This window comes from Betta splendens, chromosome 11 (genome assembly GCF_900634795.4).
Source record: "Betta splendens chromosome 11, fBetSpl5.4, whole genome shotgun sequence".
In the NCBI taxonomy this organism is placed as follows: Eukaryota; Metazoa; Chordata; class Actinopteri; order Anabantiformes; family Osphronemidae; genus Betta; species Betta splendens.
The window spans coordinates 7576994-7594412 of NC_040891.2; the positions used below are offsets into that span (position 1 = coordinate 7576994).

General features: G+C 45.9%; 3 protein-coding genes across 8 annotated transcripts; 2 read left to right on the top strand and 1 right to left on the bottom strand.

The window, feature by feature from the left end:
• The first annotated feature begins 864 nt into the window (after positions 1-864).
• Positions 865-6847, top strand: wu:fc38h03 (acetylcholinesterase collagenic tail peptide). Of its 2 annotated transcripts, XM_029167230.3 has the most exons (18): positions 866-1228; positions 1718-1837; positions 1933-2042; positions 2175-2294; positions 2490-2534; positions 2661-2687; positions 3308-3379; positions 3464-3526; positions 3614-3640; positions 3739-3783; positions 4071-4106; positions 4184-4264; positions 4446-4542; positions 4622-4752; positions 4860-4979; positions 5181-5310; positions 5747-5849; positions 6051-6847. In XM_029167230.3, exons 2-18 carry the CDS (start codon positions 1735-1737, stop codon positions 6124-6126), a joined length of 1386 nt encoding a protein of 461 aa, XP_029023063.1. In that variant the 5' UTR covers positions 866-1228; positions 1718-1734; the 3' UTR covers positions 6127-6847. The 2 variants fall into 2 exon arrangements, with proteins under 2 accessions (XP_029023062.1, XP_029023063.1); XM_029167229.3 differs by having other exon boundaries at positions 865-1228; positions 1933-2294.
• Positions 6848-6942: 95 nt separating this feature from the next.
• On the top strand, positions 6943-8934 carry LOC114865842 (peptidyl-prolyl cis-trans isomerase FKBP14-like). Its single transcript, XM_029167330.3, has 4 exons — positions 6943-7253; positions 7531-7682; positions 8201-8328; positions 8424-8934. The coding sequence occupies exons 1-4, from the start codon at positions 7060-7062 to the stop codon at positions 8580-8582; spliced, it is 633 nt and encodes a 210-aa protein (XP_029023163.1). The 5' UTR covers positions 6943-7059; the 3' UTR covers positions 8583-8934.
• Positions 8935-9001: 67 nt separating this feature from the next.
• Positions 9002-14599, bottom strand: wipf3 (WAS/WASL interacting protein family member 3). 5 transcript variants are annotated; one of them, XM_029167240.3, is made up of 8 exons: positions 14175-14593; positions 12559-12663; positions 11820-11955; positions 11399-11560; positions 10566-11321; positions 10356-10475; positions 10061-10165; positions 9002-9980 (listed from the first exon to the last, which is right to left on the bottom strand). In XM_029167240.3, exons 2-8 carry the CDS (start codon positions 12637-12639, stop codon positions 9940-9942), a joined length of 1401 nt encoding a protein of 466 aa, XP_029023073.1. In that variant the 5' UTR covers positions 12640-12663; positions 14175-14593; the 3' UTR covers positions 9002-9939. The 5 variants fall into 5 exon arrangements, with proteins under 5 accessions (XP_029023073.1, XP_055369057.1, XP_029023076.1 ...); XM_055513082.1 differs by having other exon boundaries at positions 12559-13670; XM_029167243.3 differs by having other exon boundaries at positions 10061-10139; positions 12559-14599.
• Between the last annotated feature and the right edge of the window lie 2820 nt (positions 14600-17419).

Below are 17419 nucleotides of genomic sequence, written 5' to 3' on the forward strand. Positions count from 1 at the left end.
CTGAGTTGCTCGGCAAATGTGTCAAGTCAGACTTCGCTTCTTCTTTCATTGTCTTAACTGCTAATGTAATTAGACTGATACTATTATTGTTTGAAGAGAAACAAATGTAAAACTTATAGAAAGATGAAATAACCAGCAAACAAACGTCTGCCAGTATTCACTTCACTGCGTCCAGGAGACACAGACTGTCAGCGCATCTTCATTTAAAAGAAAAAAAAAGGCCACTCTTTACTTTAAAGACACGGTTCACATTTTTTGGATGGAGGGGTCTGAAAAACCTTATGTGTGCAAATGAATACGCCCTCCCTCAGCAGAGGTGGAGGCCTCAGACCCACTGAGTCTCATAGTGTAATGCTGCCCTTTCATCAGTCCCCAGAAAGATCAAGGCTCCCGTGAAAGAGAGACTAAACGGCCTTGTGATGGAGGGAGGAGGTGTAAGGGGATAAATCAAGCACAGACATAAAATGATTTCATTTCCTGACAACAAATAGCTTGGTGGTGTAGTTTCATAAATGCTTGACTACTAAATATTAGCGTTTTTGAGCAACAGATACTGTATACAACAAACTGATGTGTTTTATTTCATTTTATAGAAGACATTTGTTCCTAAGAATTGTACCTCAACCAACCTGATAAATCCATCACCTTCACTGTTTATACTTCTATATTTATATTCATATTTGACTGACATTTCAAAATAAGAGCTTTCATGTTTTTCAGTTGAATGTAGAAGCCTCCAGACCACACTTATGTAAAGCGGTTAATACTGTAAAATACCATCAGCAAAATCGCTCATACAGTACACGTAATTCCACATTGGAGAGCTGTTATTGGACAAAGTGTCCAGCAGATGGCGGCACTTCCCAACTCCATCACCGCAAGATGTAGCTCACAAGTGAACGTGCCAAACGAGTCCAAGCATGCAGATCCAAAGTGTGAGGGGCATCGTTATCCAGGCAGCTTCACCGAAGTCGCCCCTGACGACACGACAATTAAAGCGCCCCTGATCCGCATCCGCAGGGACCGCGCTGCCACTACTGCCCACTTCACTGGCCTTCTATCGTCTCCAGCAGCGTTTACGCGATTGTGTTGGTATTGACCGTAGGCGAAGCAGGAGGTCGATTAGTGGATTGGATTTATTAGCGGCCCACGTTGGCTGGAGGAGCCGCTCTCTGTGGAGCTGACCGCCGCTTTTATTAGGGTGAGAGGAGCTCCAGTCTTGAGGAAGGTAAGGACGATCTTACGCGTTTAAAGAGCATGTCTGTGCATTGAGTTGCTAAAAACATGAATTAAATATTAGATTCCGAAGCCATGATAATGAATATATTGATGAGCGGACTCGTTGCTGCAGCTTTTGAGCACAACACACGTGCTTCAACACGGGATGTAATTTTGGGGACAGGGTCTCACCTCCACTAACATATTCTTATAGATGTGTGTGAGGCTGATTATGATGCCGTCTTACTACAGTTGATATGACATCTGTCTGCCACGGCTCCGGTTGTGGAACGGGGCTGAAGAGGGGCGGGGCTCGGCTGGAAATACAGCGGCGGCTGCATCTGCTGCAGTGTGGAGCTGCAACAAGTTCACTGTGCTGTGTGTGTGTGGGGGGGGGGGGGGGTGTTGAAATAGTGGCACCCGTGAACGCAACGTGACAGCTGCCAGTGGGTGCAAAACGCTGAGCAGGCAGAATAAGTTTCTTCTTCTCTGTTTTAAGGGAAGCAAGAAAGCAAAATGGATCTGGTCCAGATTGCAGTGTCCCTTCACATCATCCTGTGTCCCGCCTGGACCGTTTCCCATCAGCACCACATCGACAGCGCCCTTTGGGCCCGCTCAGGTAGGACGTTGTGTTACATGAAGCGTTCACCGCCGTCAACCGTCATGGCGGCCTGTCAGTGACCCCCCCCCCCCCCCCCCCCCCCCTCCTCTCAGGGCTCAGGTTGCCGGCGGAGCCCATGAGGTTCGAGCCCTGTTGCCTCACGTCGCCGCCGCCGCCGCCGCTCTTCCCACCGCCGCCCCTGCTGTGGAAGCGGGGCAGCCCTGTAGTTATCCACCAATGCACTCACACACACACACACACACACACACACACACACACACCTGCTGTAGAAGTGCAGCTCATTTACACACATTTGTACACGCACGCCTTTGATTTTGTGCCTCTGTGTTCCAAGGAGGGTTTGAGCATATTGGAGCCGGGCGTTGTTGCAGTGGAGGTGCAGGAGGAGGAGAAACCGGCGACACCAGAGTGTCGGTCTGGACCCCCGGGACCTCCAGGACCCCGTGGACCAGAGGTAATCCCTTTAAGTCTCAAATGAAATCTAAAAGTATTGCACGTCCATCAGCCGTTTTTGGACAGCAAATGGAAATAAATGTGTTAGGAAAACCTAATGACCTTGTTAGTATCGATCTGTCCACACACGTGTCGTGCTCCTTAGAGGATGTGTGAGCTGCAGCGGGCCATATATAACCTTGGTGTCATTTTTCAGGGTCACGGTGGATTACCTGGCATAAGAGGACCGAAGGGAGAGAAGGTATCTCGTATTGCATAAAATATATTGCTGTAATGTATTTTACTATGGAAGCACGCGCGTGTCCTTGCGCTCCGCTCCGCTCTAATAAAGCCTCCATCTCCTCTCCCCTCGTTTGTCCTTCTCCAGGGAGAAATTGGACGTCCTGGGTCAAAGGTGGGCCGCTTCTTGCACTCATCTTCCTGGTTGTCCTTGGGATAATGGGATCATGGGTTTTCTGCTTCTGTTGCGCTTCATATTCATCTCTGATGTGATTTGTCTACTCATGTTCATGTGGTTGTGTTCTGTTTGCCGCTAAATGGGTCAAGCTGCATTAGCAATGCCCGCTCACATCGCTGAGCGTCCCTCGTCACCCTCCTGCTCCCCAACTTTCCGCCAGTCTCCCTCTTCTTTCCTTCTCTGCTGCATCCCATCCTTCTTTTCCTTGGCCTGGCTCCGTAATCCCTCACACTGGACTCAAGTGCTGCTGATCCAGCCTCTCCACCGCTCCAGTTCTGCACTTTAATCTCTCTAAGTGCTTTCGCTCTCCTTGATAAATCACTGCATGCAGCAGAAGGTCCACAGTGACTCTAAAGGGCTGGTGTTTTAATGACAGGGAGCTCAAAGACGACACCCTGCTACGATTGCATGGAGCTATGATACAAAAAACACATCATGCGATTTAAATTTAAAAACCAACCACAATTACATTATCGTCTCTGCAAGGTCTAGAAAAGGTTACAGTTACTTTGATTGATTGATGATTAATGAAGTGCTGGTTTGCTGTTCTTCGATAGGGTCGTACTGGTGCTCCAGGACTCCCAGGGAAACAAGGACTTCCAGGATGGCCTGGCCCAGAGGGACCTAAAGTGAGTGGGTCACAGAGTTCACCTCGCTGGTGAAGTGTTTTGATATAATCAGACACAGACTGTAATGTAGGTTCTTACTATTAGGGTGAGAAAGGAGATCCAGGACTCATGGGGTTACCAGGACTGAGAGGACCTCCAGGGACAAAGGTCAGTCAAGACCTCCCAGCATCATACACAGACTCACCTGCTCTGTTAGTGTAATACACCGCTACATTCATCATCTGGCTTTTTTAGGGTTTACCTGGTTACAAAGGAGATAAGGTGTGTTCCGACTTATGAATCCACTATAAATGTTTATCATTACCAACTGTTATAGATTAGAATGTATAACAGTCTACTTGTTTTTTTTTTAACTAAAGGGCTCTCCTGGTGATCCTGGATCAGTAGGACCAAAAGGCGATAAGGTCTGAGCAATCCTTTTTTTATTGCGAATCCATAAATAGTTTAGAAATTATTCTGTGATCTACACTGGGACTGTTTATGCCCAGCTCTGATGATGAGCACTCTATTTCATGCTGTTTTAATTGACCCCACTTTTAATAAGATGATTACACCTCGGTTTGGCTGAAGAGTGGCAAAAGTGTTGGTTGAAATCCAAAGTTGGTTTCAAAACATTTTAGTAAGATGTCTAAGATTGTAAATTCTCACAGTGCTTCCCATCCTGAGATAATGGCATTGTGTCTGCATGCAGGGCTCTGTTGGTTTGCCTGGGATGCTCGGCCAGAAGGTGAGACCACATAAACAATGACGGCCCCTAAAAGTTTTATTTGAACAGATTATTCCTAAACCTTGCTCATCCACCAGGGTGAACAGGGACCAAAGGGAGAGCCAGGGGTGCCAGGGAGGAGAGGCCCCACTGGGCGGCCTGGGAAAAGAGGCAAACAGGTGAGGAACACACAGGCAAGAATAAAACACAAAGAGAACTAGTTCCATTCTGATTCTCTGGTCCAAAATTTCCAATGGGGGCAGTTGGGTCTCTCACATCTTAGACCTTTTCTTCTACCTTAAGTGTGTGAGGTTGTGTTTGTGTGTGCATTTTATCTGAGGTGTTGCCTGGTTTGTACAGGGCATTAAAGGGCAGACTGGAGCTGCAGGGGTCATGGGCCCCCCTGGCCCACCAGGTCCACACGGTCAGCCTGGTCCACCCGGTCCACCTGCCGCAGGTATACGTTAAAAACATATTCACAAACAGTCAGCCTTGTGTGTGTTACACAGCTGCTGCCATGTATGCGTTTGTTGCAGGACTGTATTTAGTAGGAGAAAAGGGAGAGAAGGGTCTCCCAGGGTCTCCAGGCCGCTGTGACTGTGACAGACTTAATAATGCTCCATTTGGAAGCTACACGCAACGGGGCGGCCCCAATAAAGTCCCAGCTGTGAGAAATGATTCACTCATTCTCAGATAACTTTTCAAACTTAAAATATGTATGCCAGTATCCAAATAATCATCAGTTTTCATTGATTCATATATGCATGTGTGCAGATATTTGTTGTCAGCAATGAGGAGGAGATGAACCGACTACATCTGGACAATGCAATAGCATTCCGGAAGGACCAGAGGATGCTGTACTTTAAAGACAAAGATGGATGGAAGTCCATACAGGTGAGGACTACTAGTTTTGTTTTACTGCAATAATCAGGCATGACTACAGATCTTTAAAATACTGATGCTGGTAATCAGCACATTATCCAATATCTTTAGCTCAGATCTAAAACTGAAAATAACCTTGCCACGGTTGAATGGCTAATTTTGAATTTGAACTGGCAGATGAAATTAAGAGTGTCCTCTGTTACTATTCCTCAGCCTTTCCAGCCGTTCCAGTCCACAGAGAAAGCATCGGACAGGGTCGGTGCATGTGGGGATGGAAAGGTGCAGGCCCAGCACGGAGAGGAGTGCGATGACGGAAACCAGATTGTCACCGATGCTTGTCTCAGTGAGTCACTTGTCTCTCTAGCGCACATGCAACTGCTGTAAGGATGACGTGGGCCGGACCGTTTGCTGCACAAACCCTCTGCTGTCATATTGTACACTCAGGTGCTCACGAAACACCCTGTGGAGCCTAACCACCGCATACCAGCGTCTCAGCCCACATGTAGCACGGGATAAAAGCTGTACGCACTGTGAAAGCTTCCCTTGATGTGTCATTAATCTCAACCTTTCTTTTCCTGCCATGCTCACTACTCTGTACTCGGCTGTTCATTTTAATGAGCACGAAAATGCTGTACTGGCATCACCGAGGCACACAGGAGTGCCAAGACAATTAGTAATGTCTCTCCCTCTCTCTCTCTCTCTCTCTCTCGCTCTCTCTCTCTCTCTCTCTCCCTCGCTTCCATCCCTCTATGACTCTCTCTCTATCTTTGTCACCTCAGACTGTAAGTGGGCTTACTGTGGAGATGGCTACCGACATGAAGGCATGGAGGAGTGCGATGGCAAGGACTTTGGTTATCAAACATGCAAGTCCTATATTCCTGGGTATGTTCACTGACAGCTTTAAGTAGGGACACACTAACATGCCAACTCATTTGGAAGCAGCTTGATGCTCTAATGCGATTTCTCTGAAACTGCCCAGAAAAAAATCACTGCCCACATTTGTGATGCATAAATTGCAGGGTATATAAGTAGCATAGTAAAACATCCTTTATACTCGTGAAAATAATTTTCTGTCTCCTGCAGATCTTTTGGGCAACTCAGATGCACAGACTCCTGCCTTATCGATTCCACTGGCTGCAAATCTTTTCACTTGAACTGAGAAATATCACCAACAGATGATCTCTAATCAGGATCCTGCTTCAGATGTCTACTGAAGTCTCACCTTTGAAAGAAGAAACAGAACTAAGGGGGAGAATTCTCTAGTTCCCTGCGTGTCTGCTGTGAATGGGCTCTCCAGCCCCACAGGGCCAATTCCTTCACTGGTCTCAGGGAACGGCTCCCTGTTGCTGACACATCACCGGCTGCAGCACTGTTATGGATGTTAGTGGTGGTGGGAAACATTTTAACAATATAAGGATTGTATTATATGAAATATTTACTGTGTACGAGCGGCTGACTGTTACTTTAAAAATAAGCTGTGATCTAAAATAATTTTGTAAAGAGAGAGAAACACGACCACCGTAGAGTTATCTATATGTACTGTAATATGCAAATCACATGTAAATGTGTTTGTGCCATATTAATATACTCATGAAGTGCAATGCTGTTATAGTGCATGTGAATGTAAACCGCACAACAGACTGCATTAGGCTCTATTGTCAGCGTGGACATTTGAAAGTGATTGTCCATAAATTCAAAGACAGAACTGAATGTTACTGTATAGTGCAATAACAGAATTAGTGAATGTTGTAGCAGCATGAAGAAACTGCTCCACTACCGAAGAAGACTGAATTAATTCAAATACGTCATTAATAATGTGCTTGCATGACTGTAAATTGCACACATTTATGTACGCTAATAAAAATAAAGCCTAAAGTTCACAGCGCATTAAGTTTGACGCGGGGTGGAGCGGGTCGTGGGTGGGCGGGGCTTGTGTCGAGGGACAACCAATCACGAGAGCACTTCCGGCAACAACACGCGTCGTGAAACGTCGCTGCCCTGCCACGTAGACGTGCACGTGCGCACGTCACCGCAGCTGCTTCTGCTCAGTGGGAACTTGTGGGTCGCGTGGCTGTCAGTTGGTACCGCGAACATGCTGCTGACGGTGCTGAGCTCCCTCTGCTCCTGCCTGCTGGCGTCTGTCAGCGGGGCGAAGCTGCGCGAGGCCGAGGTGTCGGTGGAGGTCCTGCACAGGCCGTTTCTCTGCCACCGCAAGTCCAAGTATGGAGACATGCTGCTGGTGCATCACGAGGGCTACTTCGAAAATGGGACAATGTTCCACTCCAGGTAGGTTTCCTGCGTGGCACGCTGACGTCACGTCACTTTTAAATTAGCATAACTCTTTAGCTTCTGCTACTGCGCATCCAGGAGACTTTATGGCGAATGTAGCTATTTACACGTTTCCCTGTGCAGTTTAAAGTATATTTGGTTGGTACACAAACTTACGGTACGGTCCTCGGACACGTGACTTAACATTAGGCTCCACCAGCTGCATAACAAGCTTCAGCTTCCAACCTATTGCAGCATGTCCTTTCCCAAAACGCATTAATTTGTTCATTCACAGTCGAACCCACGGTGACAAACAGCCGGTTTGGTTCACACTGGGCATCAAAGAAGTGATCAAAGGCTGGGATAAAGGTCTGCAGGACATGTGCTCTGGAGAGAAGAGGAAGCTGGTCGTACCTCCAGCCATGGCCTATGGCAAGGAAGGCACAGGTACCAAACGTTTGTCTGCATGTCCTGTATTGTATGAAGTCTTCTTGCATGCTGTCACACTATTCAACTGCACTGCACTCTCTTGGGTTTTATTTATTGTAGACACGTTTTCTGTTAAAAAACATTTTCTTTTAAATGGCTTTCTAGGAGGCCCACAGTGAATGAAACCTTCATTCAGTCATGTTGATCCTACTTTTACTCAACATGGAGCATGTGAACGTTACTATGGTTTGTCCTGGTAAGCACACACACATACATGACTCATACTCCATGTGCCTCACTAACAATATGCAATAACAAAATACCTATGTGACAGTATATGTCTAATTCTGAATACCAATTTAGTCACAATTTCACACACAACCTGCTGTCAGATTAACTAACAAAGGAGTTCCACTTCTGCAATACTAACTGACCAACTGTTTTCTTACACTGAAGCATACAGACCCCACAGATTATGGTTAATCAGAGTTTTAGTTGACACCTTGACCTTTGGTTTTCCTGCTTTTCCTGATCAGGTAAAATTCCACCTGAAAGTACACTAACCTTCATTGTTGAGGTGCTTGAGATCAGAAATGGACCAAGGTCACACGAGTCCTTCCAAGAAATGGACCTTAACGATGACTGGAGACTTTCCAGACATGAGGTGAATGAACTGAAATACAATATAGGTATAATAATCTAAATGTAATATCACAAACCCCTATTTTCATTGTGGTCTACTTTCACTATATCTTCCAGGTGAAAGAATACCTCAGGAAGGAGTTTGAGCGTCACGGGTACCCTCCCAATGACACACTACATGAGAACATGGTGGAAGATATTTTTACCAAAGAGGATGAGAACAAAGATGGCTTCATATCCTCCAGAGAGTTCACTTACAAACACGATGAACTGTAAAGTCTATCTCTCAAGTGCGAGGCAAGAGATGCAGTTTTACCTACCTATCATGCGCAACAATTCAACCCATCCTCTGTGAAGCCAGGTGTGGTAGTTTTGTGCCAATGGATGCCTTCACTGTAGACAATTCAGGCCTGTATGGTTCTTCTTTAGAGCCATATCTATATTTTCTGCACTACTGCATTATATATATACTACATAATATTCCTCTTTAACATTTCTCGTTTATAGACAGACCCCTTTTTTGGTGTCCTGTATTGATGTTCTCCTGAACAATGATGGCAGGTGATTCAGTCACAAACCCTGTTTATCTGGCCAATGTGCTACAAATAAAGTTACTTCCAACTTTGTATCTTACTGTCTTGATCCAAATAAGTGTCAACTGAGCCAGGTTAACATATTTATACACATCACAAATCTTCAATTATGATTTTTTATTTTATTTTTTTATATTGTACTTTGTATAAAGTTGCTTTGGTTTGGCCAGAAAAAAACATGAACCACCCACTTGTGATCAATGATGTAAGTGTGATTTCTGTAAAGAAAATACTGTGGTTTATTTTGTCACACTTTGTAACACTTTACAGATTGAACCAGCAGGTGGCACTGTCTTAACAGATGTTAGTCGCGGTTAAAACACTGGGAAGAAGCAACCTTATATTCACACATTAATGATTCATAAGAGACCTGATCCTCACAGTGTCAATAACCTTTACATCACATATTTATACATTGCATTGGAAGAATTTGCATAAACACACAAAGCACCACTTGTATTCTGTATTCACAATGGACTATAAACACACTGGGTTTGGATTTCCTGCAGTGAAAGCAAATAATTACCTGAAATTACCTGCATTGAGTTTGTAGCTAAAATGTAGCAACTTAAGATACTTTTACACTCCCGGCTCTTGAAGGATGTGTCTCTGAGCTGTAGTTACAGCAGGATCACAGTTTGCACGAACCACTTTTAAAATGTGCTTAAGCTTTTTGTTAGGACTCCATATACAGCAGGACTGGGTGCATGATAAACATTGTATGTTGATACTGAAATGCTAGCAAACCATGTAGCTGCTAGTGTGTGTACGCCCAAATTAGCTTAACACTATGAGGTGGGAGTGTTGTCGTCCTCACACACACATTCAAAACATTCCACACTGGAAAAAGTCAAAGGTCACCGTCAGTATAAGGCGGCACTCTGTTTGACACTTGCACACACACACACACACACACATAACACAAATGACACACATGGACCCTGCATCCAAACATCTGACAGTTATGCGATTACCATGGGAAGAAGGAGAAATACTGAGTCTTTTTGTTGCGTGTTGAGGACGGAGAGCTGGGTTGGGCCTCATCTGAGGTGTGTCCGAACCCCGGGTGGTTTGGGGTTGACTGTCAGAGCAGAAAAAGAGAACATCTTAACAGATGCTACGAAAGCGTAGGAAATAAAGCTGAGCGCGCTGTGCTGCTACCTCTGTTCTCTTTGCTGGGGTAAATCCTAGGGAAAGCTTTGAACTCATCCGGAGGGGGTAAATCTTCTACAGGGTGGAACTGGAATTTGGATTCAAAATCATCTGCTGAAGTAGAGTGAACATATGCTCAGGGACTCTCATTTGTCCTCTTTCTGAACTATTGGGTCACTGAAATAGGTCAAATGCTTACGACAGTGACATCCTCTGTCACTGTGTTTCCCTCTCCTCTAACAGTAGGTGCAGTTTGCATACTTTCGTGTGGTAATGCTATATATACTGAAAAAGTAAGTCTCACCCAGGCTGTGCAGGTGGCCGTTCCTCAGACTGGAAGGGGGTGGTGGAGGAATACGGATGGACAGCTCTGTGGTGGCAGAACGGGCTGGGGGCGCTGGTGGAGGAGCCAACCGCCCCGCTCCTGGGGGTCATTATTAAAAAGCATATGCAAATATTACATTCTGTTGTATTGAAGACAGCAAAACGGCAGGTTCTTGGCGTGTCCACCTACCCGCACCCCTGGGAACAGCAGGTGGCCTACGAGTGGGAGCGTTACAGGGATATGATGGTGGCAGAGAGCGCATGGCTGGAGAAGGCACTGGGGCTGTCTTGGGTGGTGGTGGAGGGAGGGTGGAAGGGTAGGTGGGAGTGAAGGAAGCTGGGAGAGGGGGAGGTGGAGGTGGGACCGGAGGGCTGGCGTGCGAGTTGGTAAATCTAGAAGGCTCAGGGTGGACAGGTGGAGGGTAGAAGCACCCTGAGGAGCGGTCCCCTGGGACAGCAGAGGAGGCCTGGAAAGGTGGAGGAGGAGGCGGCGGGGTCGAAGGATGGGGGACGACGGTGTGGTGGGAGTGCTGGATGGGGAGCCAGGTGGGCTTGGTCACCTGGGTGGGAGGCGGTGGGGGAGGGCAGGAGGGGACGGGTGGAGGCTTGCCGACCGGCCGCTCGTGCAAGGTGTGATGCGGTGGAGGGGGGGGAGGGGCCGAAGGAGGAGCCGGGGGAGGGGGAGGAGCAGAAGGAGGAGCGGGGGGAGGGGGAGGAGGGCCACATGGGAGAGATGGGGGGGGTGGAGGAGGAGAAGAAGCAGGGAAGGGGGGCGGGTGCTTGCTGCCGTGCGACGGCGACGGAGGAGCGGAGGACGAGGAAGCAAACGGACGGTGGGTGGAGACTCGGAGCTCCGTCGTCCGGTGAGGTTCCGACCCGGTGCCGGGGTCAGCTGAGGGAGGGTTCCATGTCGGCTTCAGGGATATGGAGGAGCTTGACCTCGACACTTATGAACATAAACAAAGAGATGATGCAGTCAGAGTAAACTGAAAACACCATCTAGTTACAGTAGCTTTTACCGACCTGTGACCTTTCCTGCTAAGTCTCGCTGTCCTATCGGCCTGAGAGTGGGGAACCCTGCAGCAAAGAGCCCACTCAAAGTGGGTCCCATGGCCACTGTTCCTGCTGACGCACCCAGAGGAGCACCAGTACTGGTGGGAACGTCCCCAGGACTGGCCTTGCTCTCTGGCGAACAAACATCATTTACAGGTAGGACGTTGCCAAGTTTGCACAATCTAAATCACCTGATTCGTTAAGGCAACTACACATTTTGCTTCACCCACTATATAATTAAAGAGAATCGTCCCAAATGCTTCTAAAATCCCGCGGTGGCTTACAATACATTCCAATTCACCCATTACACCTCATGAACGACGAGTCAGAGACACTAGCAGCATGTGATGTTCCAATTACTGTGCGGACAATGTGTGTCTGTTGCTCTTACTATCAACAACGGGGGCACTGCGGTCATTGACCTGGGTGACTTTCCGGAGCCTGGTTCCTTTCTGGATGTCAGCCAGCAGGGCATTCCTTCCACCTCCTCCTACAGCAGACGGGCATTTAGGAGGTTCTATTGGGCTCTGTCACACAAGCAGGGGAAAGGGATTTGCTATGTTTGATCACCCAGAGGACAAGCCTTTAGCTCCTACACAAAGTATTAGTTGATTTATTAAACCCAGTGGAGCTAGGACTGTGTCCCAACCATCAGAAGCCATGATAATATCTCTGAGCCAATCAGGAAGTGAGACAATGTGTCAACCAATCAGGAACCAGGCCAGTAGTTATTAGCAACTGCATCTGTTGTCTTTCTATTAATTATGGATGCAGTGTCAACCTAAGATAATAGTATAATGTAATAAAAATAAAAAAATAAAAAGTTAATAAAGTATAATAGTAAAGGTATTGAGTGTTGAGTGTGGATATATAGAAGCTTATCACACAACAGAAAAACTACAATCTAGAGACTACTCTTATATCCACTGTAGGACAATATGAGACATGGAAACACAACACGCTTCTTCTAGTAAAAGTCTACTGTCTGCTCTACTGTCTGTGTGTTCACCCGCTCAATCAATAATGCAAAGGACCTCCAGGTGTTGGGTTGATGGCCTGTTAGAAGGCTATAAGGGACTGGTGCGTGTGCATTGAGAGAGGGACTCAGAGAAAAGCTCTAACCGCAGTACCTGTGGCAGCGGCGCGCTGGGCGGTGGTGGGGGTGGAGGGGGAGCTGGGGGAGGCGGAGGGGGAGGCGGTGGGACTGGCATGCCTGGACAATGTGCACCCTGTACCTGGAAGCAAGCAGAGCGGCGTGGTCACCTAGTGTAGTTGTAGGGCTGTTTCCTCTGCGGCAGACGCTGCTACTGTGTGAAGGGGCCCACTCCATGATCTCCTGCCCTCCTCCCTGAATAGGAAGTGCTATCACCAGCATAGAGCTCATAACAGGAAACAGCTATGGCTCCATCCTCCCCGAAGAAATGTAACACACACACACACACACACACACACACACACACACACACACACACACACGTCCTCCCTCCTACAGCGCCCTGTGGACCGACTGTGCAGGCAAACAATGAGTGTTGTGTGTAAAGTAATGGACCCCGACCCTTTTTAGCCGCGTGCCGTTTACTGCAGTAACGGAAAACACGTTAAGGAAGCTCCACAGGAAAAGCTCGACAGCGTCCAACACCCCGTTCTTCAAATCACATTCAACATGTGGATACGTTTAGGAACAATTAGTTCAGTAACAAAAGTGAGCAACAGTGTCCATGCATGAACTTTGCAGGATCACCTCAGCAATAGTGTCATCACGTTTCAGTGCAGCCGAGCTGTTAAATAATCCACAGTGACAGTCAGCGAGTCTCGACAGGACACCTCCTCAGGTTTCTCATAAAATCCACACATCAATATAATATTTCAGGACAAGATCAGCTTTTTTGAAGCTCTTCCTGGCGTCTGTGTGTGTGTGTGTGTGTGTGTGTGTGTGTGTGTGTGTGTGTGTGTGTGTGTGTGTGTGTGTGTGTGTGTGTGTGTGTGTGTGTGGATGCACTTTCCTCTCAGGGACGATGGCCACTGCTATTTCTAGCGTCCTATCTGTGTCACGCGGCCTCTGTGACACTGGGGGCAGAGCTGGACACTTGTTAGCTGAGCTGGTGGGGCGCAGGTGGGCCAGTGACTGGAAACGCACCGCTCGCACACACCACTTGCTTTTATTAGACGTGTAACGCGTCGTGTTCTCCCTGAAGCGACGTGACACAGGCAGGCAGCTGGACATCAGCCTAAAAACTCACTTCTTTATGTGCCAAATACACAAAAAGGAAGGAAAAACTCTGCTTACTTGGTAATATTTACTTGTAAACTAGTCCCTGCCTTCGGGATATTAAAAAGCATCATTTGTATGGATCAATACAGGAGAGGGTGTAACCTCAACAACAACAAACAGTCTGGTGTTTTATTACCTTAAGACTTCATAACACTAAACCTCCTCCCCAAAAAGTTATTTTGGGATGTAAGTGGCACATTTTGTAATAATCCAAGAAGAAACCTATTTGATTAATAAATATGTATTAAAGTCAGTGAGACGTCAAAGAATAAAGAAGTAAAGTCAACACACTTTGAAAAAGCAGTTATCTCTCTCTATCATCTGTTGCCTGTACTGTAAGTGTTTTTTCTGTTCACTGGAATAAAGTTCATCAATAAGTCCTGCTGAAGTTTGTCTCTGACACGTTAACAACCTCCTGTCACATACAGTATAGGTTGCACTTAGACTAGAACGGGCAGTAACGGTTTGTCTTACCTTGAGGAGGTATTCGTGTGATCCACCTGTTTGCGGGGAAGCTTCGGTTAGATGGAGTGCAGCAGACTGGCCTCAGCCCACGGCGGTCAAGTTATTTTTAGTCAAATGAGGACACGGCTCGTCCGGTCTGCACTGTCAATAACTCAAGCTCGAGGAGCTCCTCGGAGCAAGAGAGCCACAAAGCGGACGCAGAAAACGCGCAACTGCGCTCCGGCACAATGGTGTCTTTATGGGTCGGCCTGTTTACGGGCCAGTCCGCCGTGAACGCACCACGGGAGGCGCACAGCTCCAGGCCACACCTCGACGCACCGCACCGCACTCTGCGTGGGGCAACGAGAGAGGCTCGCGCTCATCACCTCTACTGAACCCTTAGCAAAAACCTTAACTCACCTTGACTCACACGTGTGACGTTTGTGCAGTAAACACACGATAGATCAAATCATCCTGATCCCAGTCGGTTAAACTTACTTTACTGTTGAGTTTGTATGGCTGCAGCCTAAGGTCGCCCCCTTGTGTTGATAGCATGACATTGCATTGCCTTTCAGTCATTTACAGTCTCGCTGCTTCGTTCGGTCACAGCAGTTGTGTTATAATAAACAGTTATAAGCATAAACCTTTGCCATGTGCTGGGTAATTAACGCTTTCAGCTCCTTGTGGGTTCTTGGAATTTTTTTCACATATCATGTGTTCAGTTACACATATTTATTATACATAACTGTATTTGTATTGGTGCATTTTGTAAACTCCTCCTTGTTCTCTGGTGACTGGGCTTCTTCAACCCATGCATCTTGTTACTGAGATAAGTGTTAAGATCCTAAACTTGACCTTTGACCTCCGTTCTGACGCTGCCACTAGAACATTCTGAGTTCAGCTCTGACATTGGAGGATTCCAGATACAGAGCCCAGTCCATGTTTCTAAGCATCAGTCTTGGACTTTTTCACAACTGTTGGTTTGTTTTGGTCTACAGCCCTGGAGTTATTTGTACTTGGTCTTAGTGACGTAACTGTTGCTTTGGAAAGTACAAAACTAACATGTATCTTGCTTATTGTGATTCCCTGTGACGATTTGTGTCTTTGTTGCAGCTAATTATTGCTTGTTTCCACAGCAACACAAGTTAAAGGTCAAGTTTCACACACTCACCCGGTGACGCATGATGCAAACATTTAGGTTTAATTAATCCGTTTGTTAAGAACTGGGTTTGTTCTTGATTTGGACATAACACTATTCACTAGTGTTGTTATTGCCAATACTATTTTGGGTTTGAAGAAACCCTGTGTCAAAAAGCACATTCACACACACTTGGAAGTTTTAGAACAGCATCAAAGGAATGCAGTGACACAGACGTGCTTTGCCCTTAAGTGACAGAACAAAGGGTTTCGCACTCACTGCAGTCAGTTTATCTAAATGGCAGTAATTACTTATAATTACCTTTTTAAGACAATGTGATGAGTCCCACTCAGTGCACTCAACACTCAAACTGAAGTAACATTTGAGCGATTTTGATCTCTTTTATGAACACATTGTTTGACTTGCATATATCCTTTGCTTGATTGCTGTTTTAAAACCTTCTCATGGGAGACAGCACCGAGTTCTCCATTAGTTGATGCATTAATTGTGATTAATTGCTATAATAAACCACAATAACACTTGTCATTGTTTGTAGCAGTTATCAGATTTATTTCAAAATATTTGCCTTCATTCAAGTACTGACAGGTCCAGAAAGCACTGGTTCTGTCCACCAAACTACACCAGGGACTATACTATCCCAACTTAGTTTCCTCTCCTTCTGTTGGACACATTCATTAATTTATCCTTCATTCTAATTATTATTTTTTTAATTTAAGTGGCAAGTGTGCATCTGACTAAAAGCCGCTCACAAGCTTTTTCTTAATTTCTTCCACACATAAAAGCAAAGTCATTAACACAAACATCCTTCAGACCCTTCAAAACCCAATTTTTTTTGTAAATATTACCATTATCATTATACTTCATTATCAAACTATATAGTTCTTATAACAACAATAGTGTAAACATCTTATAAACATTTTTTTCCTGAAGCATATCACACTTGACTAATGATTAATTAAACGTGTCCATGGCTGAAACAGAGACATGGGCCGTGTGCTGTGCTCGGCTTCTACATGCTCACTACATTACTACCGTTTGTCCATGTTTGGTTTTTTAGTTATGATATAATGATGCAATGGTTCCATAACCATTCTAAAGGCTCCTTTGTCACAACAAATGTCCAAACTGGTCAATATTTCTTTTCACACAACTACCGGGCTATAAGTAAATGCTTCTTGTCCTCCTCATCACCATCTTACGCAATGTGCAATAGACCCCCCACTGAGAGTTGAAGCATCTGTATGTTCTCAAACCCTTCTTTTCTTCAACCATCTTTATATAGTCTTTGATCAGATCCTCGCCGTCAGTCCTTTTGCCCTGATGCCACATTCTCTTTCTCCTGTATAGGAAGGCTTGAGCGCACCTTCCTCTTCTCTTTGAATCGTCCTGAGCGCGACACCGTCATGTTCCTCCGCGTCGAGCGCTCATTGAAGAACGAATCTATCTGGGAGTCGTCGTACCTTTCGTTACTGAGGAGGTTGGAGCTGTTGTTGGAGTCTTTGGGCTGGTCGCCGGTGTTCCTGCAGGTCGCAAAAGGGTCAAAGTCTGGACCAATGGTGTTCGATGCACTGGCGTCCTTGGAGCCGCTGGATTTCCACTTTGGCAGGAAAGCCTTCCACCAGGGAGTTCTCTCTGTCATCTTAGCTTTTGGGAACTGATACAAGAAGAAGATACAAAGTTGCATCAACAATAATGACTACCGTTGATATTTCATCAACATGAGTTTTTTTTCTGCTTTGAACATCCCCAGTGCATATGAACTTAAGTACTGTGGTTAACTTACACATTCTTGTGTCACCCTTCACACTCCTAATCTAATGTTTCTTATAAAGCACTGAAGAAAAAAGTCTGTCTGTAATTTGAACATGTAAAACAATACACATATCACTCTAAAACATGCAGGTGTTCACTGTAAAATATTTTATTGTGCTGCACATTTTCCATTTTCCTGTCCAAACCAGAAGTTCATCTAAAAGCTCAGTGTGATAATACTCGGATTTAATGTCCTCTACCTGATAACAATTAAGAACAGGCGCGGCGACTTCTTACAAGCTAATCCTATGAATAACCAGTGTGACCATCTTCACCTTGTCTGCAAAACTGGTTTAATCAGTCC

Bases quoted from the DNA above. Each gene is read 5' to 3' on its own strand.
- wu:fc38h03 (XM_029167229.3), top strand. From the start codon at position 1,735: ATGGATCTGGTCCAGATTGCAGTGTCCCTTCACATCATCCTGTGTCCC. The intron at 2,295-2,489 runs GTAATCCCTTTA...GTCATTTTTCAG, and splicing joins CAGGACCCCGTGGACCAGAG to GGTCACGGTGGATTACCTGG. The intron at 5,311-5,746 runs GTGAGTCACTTG...TTGTCACCTCAG, and splicing joins TGTCACCGATGCTTGTCTCA to ACTGTAAGTGGGCTTACTGT.
- LOC114865842 (XM_029167330.3), top strand. From the start codon at position 7,060: ATGCTGCTGACGGTGCTGAGCTCCCTCTGCTCCTGCCTGCTGGCGTCT. The intron at 7,683-8,200 runs GTACCAAACGTT...TTTCCTGATCAG, and splicing joins CTATGGCAAGGAAGGCACAG to GTAAAATTCCACCTGAAAGT. The intron at 8,329-8,423 runs GTGAATGAACTG...TATATCTTCCAG, and splicing joins GGAGACTTTCCAGACATGAG to GTGAAAGAATACCTCAGGAA.
- wipf3 (XM_029167240.3), bottom strand. From the start codon at position 12,639: ATGCCAGTCCCACCGCCTCCCCCTCCGCCTCCCCCAGCTCCCCCTCCA. The intron at 11,956-12,558 runs GTACTGCGGTTA...CTTGTGTGACAG, and splicing joins CCAGCGCGCCGCTGCCACAG to AGCCCAATAGAACCTCCTAA. The intron at 11,561-11,819 runs GTAAGAGCAACA...TTTGTTCGCCAG, and splicing joins CAGTGCCCCCGTTGTTGATA to AGAGCAAGGCCAGTCCTGGG.